General features: G+C 40.5%; 1 protein-coding gene across 1 annotated transcript; it reads right to left on the minus strand.

The window, feature by feature from the left end:
* Positions 1-2,855: 2,855 nt before the first annotated feature.
* On the minus strand, positions 2,856-4,042 carry LOC113489739. The gene is given in 4 exon segments (XM_026865752.1): positions 2,856-3,063; positions 3,098-3,800; positions 3,803-3,878; positions 3,881-4,042. Coding segments are annotated over 4 exon segments (1,149 nt in total).
* Positions 4,043-5,063: the final 1,021 nt, after the last annotated feature.

A 5,063-nucleotide genomic window follows, 5' to 3' on the forward strand; every position in this document is an offset into this window, starting at 1 on the left:
AATATTTTGTAAACCTGTTGAGTAAATAATGTCATATCACACACACCCTTCCATCTCCTAGGGACCTGTGATTCTCGGATAATCACAGAATGGTTTGTGTTTGAAGAGACCTTAAAAATCATCTAGTTCCAACCCCCCCTGCCACGGGCAGGGACACCTTCCACTAGATCAGGTTGCTCAAAGCCCCACCCAACCTAGCCTTGAACACTGCCAGGAGTGAGGCATCTACAAACTCTCTCAGCCACCTGTTTCAATGCCTCTCCACCCTCACAGTACAGAAATAAGCAGACACTTCATTTTGCAGAAAAATTTCTTCATGTTTCAGGAATCAGCCACAGCACACTGATTTGCACTCAAATGTAATTGTTCTGAAAAGCTATGAAACTTTTCCTCCCATAAGATACAGACAAAAGCGGTTTCCAAAACATGAATTCTTGACATAAGACAGTCCTGAACTTCAATATGCATAGTAAAAGAAATATCATTTGCCCAAAATATAAACAGCTGTGATACATTTATCAGGGTCAGAAAACATGGGTGCTAATCAATTTGGATTAAAGAGTTGTGTTTCAAACAGCTATGTTGTCAAAACATTGATCTTCTAATACCTGGTAAATTATAAGCTAATAAAAGCAGATTTTTGAAGATAATTGAAGATTATTTAAACATATGTGGAAAACTGATAAAATGTGAATCCAGCGCTGCTAGACTCATATCTGTCATGAGTCTTTATACTTCACCATTTCGTAAGTCACAGCTAGATGTATAAATATATTGTTAGATACTATAATCCAACACTATTTTATGTCAAGACTTTTCACATTAAAAAATGTGGTACATGAACTCAGTTTTAAGGTCCTTTCAGTGCATCGGATCAGAATACATTAGGTTTTAAAATGAAACAAATAACTTCCAGACTGTATGACCTGTTTTCACCCCTCTCCATTTGTATTTAATGAGAAATACAGGATGAGCTTTCCTTTAGGGTATTTACATAGGTCCTTTGTTAGCATGGTTGTGCCTTATTCGAAGCTGCATGGCACATAAAAAAAAAAAAAAAAAAAAAAAAAAAAAAGTATAAACATCCTATTGCTTCACTGCAAAGTTCATTTCCAAGTTAGAAAGAAACACACAAATTTCTGATAATTGATTAAAAAATCCATATGTTATTTCCTTTATTTTTTTATGATGGGTGACTCTCTTCTTGTAGTTTTGACGAGGCCAACAATAATGAGCTCCATCTTTAGGCATCTTTTAAAGTACAAGTACACTAAATTTAATATTTTTAAGCATTTATGATGACAAATAAAATAAAATTAATAATAAAACTGTAATTTAATATTAAGTGTTCTTTGGCTGGCTCTCCTCCTTCTGCCTTCCATTCCACAAGCATACGCAGTTCTTTTTCTCAGAAAGAACATAGATCATATTGTGACACTGTATTTTGTACCTAGAGAAACAGCAACAGACTACTATGCACTGACATACCTGAAAAGTTGCTTGCTGAGCACACTCAGCAGAATGACTAAATTCTGACTCAATCAGTGTGAGCCAGAGCCATGGGTAGAAGAGAATGAGCAGTCTGTAATTAGTGATGCCCGCAAAAATGTCAGTAAGAATCCTGCCATGGCAAAACCAATAAAGTGACAAAGGATAAAGGATTATCTACAGGAATAGCTACAGGATGACTTGCAGCAGCCATTTTAAATGCAAGTGTACTAATTGCCTATAACATTTGAGATTTTTGTAAACCAACACCCACAGGGCAAACTCTGTTGCCTGTGTTTCCTTAACACTTCCCAGCTCCGCCTTTCCTAAAAGTTGTATTAATCATTTGTTACTGTTTGCTGCCAATAGTTTCCTGATAATGTCAACAAAACAGACATGGACAAATCAACTTCCTAAATCTAATAATTATTATTCCTGCAGCTCTGAAATGAAGAGGTTGACCTTAAACAGTAAAATATTCTATTCCTGGCATCTCTCCCTGTCAACTTTGTAGACTGCCAGCGGCAGTGCTCAGAGTTTATTGCCTTCATTGCCATATCAACATTGTATGAATCTACTATATACCAACCAATACAAGCAGAATGTGAAGAATAACAGCCCTTTGTCTGCCTCTGAACAGTAATGACAAATATGTGGGTAACATAAAAGTGGCAACTGGCAGACTCAATCATTTTATAATCCAGCATACAAGAAAATGAAGATGTGGTATTACTGATGTATCTTTGAAGGAACAGAATGCAGGTATTATTAGGCAAATTGGCAAAAAAGTCTTCTCATTGGAGGTCTCAAATTAGACACACCACTCCTTGCTCCCGCATCTCCTGCATGACTGGTTTGATACCTTCCTTCGCCCCCAGGGGGAGGGGATATTGTTTAACAACAGTTACTTTGCTAAATGGCAGAGGGGATGCATTTCGAAGTAGCCTGATATTCAGCTGCGGTGTCCTGAAAGTCCACAGAAATCCTTCTGAATCCTCCCACCCCTTTCCTTTTAAGAGCATCTATTCCTAACAAGTTAGTCGGAATGTTGCCAACCACTATGTTAACAGTGACCGCATTTTCCTCTCATGGTAATGTCAGCTTTACCAGAGCAATGTTCATAACCTCTGTTGACTCTAAAGCATTCAGGACACAAACGTTTCACTTAGAGGGAATCACCCCACACCTCTGTGCATCTTCCTCAGTCAGGGCAGAGATCTGTGCACCGGTGTCACTTTAAAAGGTTGCAGGTGCATGCTTAGAACCTACAATAGCTGTAATGATTAAATCTCCTCTACTAGTTTTAGTGAGCTGTCAGATATAAATCCATCCCCTGCTCCCCCACCCACTGCTAAGGAATGGAGGTTCTAGTTTCCCTGCTGACTTTTCCCGTTGCCCGTGCTCTCCGCAGGGGTGGTCGTGGGTATGACAGGAGAGATTTCTCTGTTTGAATCTGAGTGTGGTGGGTATTGTTTTGGACCATACCACTTTGATATCAGCTTACTCAGCTTATTAAGGGGTAAACCATCCATTACATCCCTGGGAACTCCCTTTTTAATTCCAAAAGCCCATCACTGTTGTCAAGTCAGGGGCTGTCCTCCTCCGCCCCCCTGTTTTAGAGTGGGAGTAGTCAGCAACAGTGGTGTGGTCAGTGGGAGCAGTCACAGTTTTACTAACAGAAAGAGGTATATCTTTAGCTCCTACTTGATGGATTCCTTTAGATTTCTCCTCTGGAGTTCTCACAGGACCATATTTTCTGCTATAGTCTATCAATTCCTGTGCTACATCTCTCCATGTCCACATCCTTTTATGTTTTGGGTGGGAAGGAGTCAAGATGTGATTGAAAGGTGAATCTGTGCTAGCACTAGTGTAATCTCTTCTGCCTTTTATAAAGCTCTCCAGGTTTTCTGCAGGGTCTAAAGATGCTATGGTCCTTTGGAGTTCAATCCCGGTAGATTTGAGTGACTCTGGGAATCCTCTTATCAGAGTCATGATTTCAGGATTCACCAAGAGCATCATTGGGGATGCACATCCGGGAACTAACTTTCTTTCATGTACCATTTGCAGGCAGGCTGCTTTGTGTCCACTTTCTAGCAATTGATCAACTGTGCCTGTGATTGCTAGAGGATCCCCTCTGTCCAAAGGGTTCAACTCTCTGGCCCAATAGGCAGCCCACTGGGTTAGGGACCATGGGGTGTGTCTATTCCCTGTTGTTAAAAAGACGTCGTGGCCCCAATAACCACTAACTTCCTTTTCATTTATCTGAATTTGGTCCCCTCTGGTTAAAGATACACACCACACATACTCTGTTCGGATTCTTTGGGAAGGCGCCCATATTCTCTTTTTATTTTGGCCAATTCAGTGGGAGTATATGGTATCTCTTTAATCTCTTTGTAATATGTGCATCATTATCCTTATCATTTATATAAGCATATTCTGCCTTAATCAAAGGTCTCACCCTGGGATTCTCCTTGAAGTGTTTCCTCGTTTCCTTTAGTTCCTTTTGGGGGTATATTTGATTTATTTGCTGAATACCTATCTCTTCCATATTCATTTATATCTCACTTGATGATTCAACAGACTTTGAAAATTCTTCTCTTAAGGCACCTTTTAGACAGCGATTTTCTTCCTCCTTTTCCTCTGTCTGCTGTTTTAATAGCAAATTACTCTCTCTCTGCTAACTGCTCTTCCAGGTTGGAGGTTGTTATTTGCAAAAGTTGCACCAAATTTCCAAGAGATTCTGTGATTTGTTTTTCATGACTGCTTAGAGCAGTCTTCAATTGCTGCAACCAGGCTGGCTCCAAGAACTGCACAGATTATCGCTTTGCTTTTACCTGACCATAATCTAGCCTCATTATGTATAGAAATCACTCGGTGCATTACATTCTGCAAATTAGCCCAATTGTCTCAAGCCTTGTCCTCCCTGCATGGGGAGGGTTGAGCTCCAAACTTTGCTAAGAGTGCATAGAACAAGTCAAGATTTTTTACTAATAGGGAGTTTTGATAACCATCCTTTTCACTCATTCTTATTGTGAAAGGGCCTGACTCACTTTGGGGAGGTTAAACTCAGTTACATGCAACAACTGCTACATTGCCCTTCTTTCTCCGAGTGGCTGAAGGGACCAAAATCTACCATGGGGAGTCAAAACTTAGTTACACACAAGTGTAGACTTTCTCAGCTTCAACTTCCCCGGGTAGTTGACCTCATCTATTGAGGACAGTTCCCCCTTTTGCACTAAGAGACAGATCCTTGCACTTGATCCTGCTAGAGAGAGACCTCAAATTGAGTTTGGGGTGCAATACACTAAGGCTTGTGTTTGTGCTGGAATCTTTAATTGTCCCCCTTTCTTTCTGGACACCTCTCACCCTTTCAGGTGTAGGGTCAGGTGCGGCTGGAACAAAACATTTTCCCCCTGTTACAGACCACACACAACCTGCACCCCCCTGTCTCTCAGTATCCTGTCCATGATGCTAGTTTAATGTCACGATCCACACTGGACTCGTGATGGTTCATTTGCTACGATCTCAAAAGTGCAAAATTAAGGTGACCTACACCAAAGGGTATAGCAGTAATT

The sequence above is a fragment of the Athene cunicularia genome, assembly GCF_003259725.1.
Source record: "Athene cunicularia isolate RWA chromosome Z unlocalized genomic scaffold, athCun1 chrZ_part1, whole genome shotgun sequence".
Taxonomy (NCBI): Eukaryota; Metazoa; Chordata; class Aves; order Strigiformes; family Strigidae; genus Athene; species Athene cunicularia.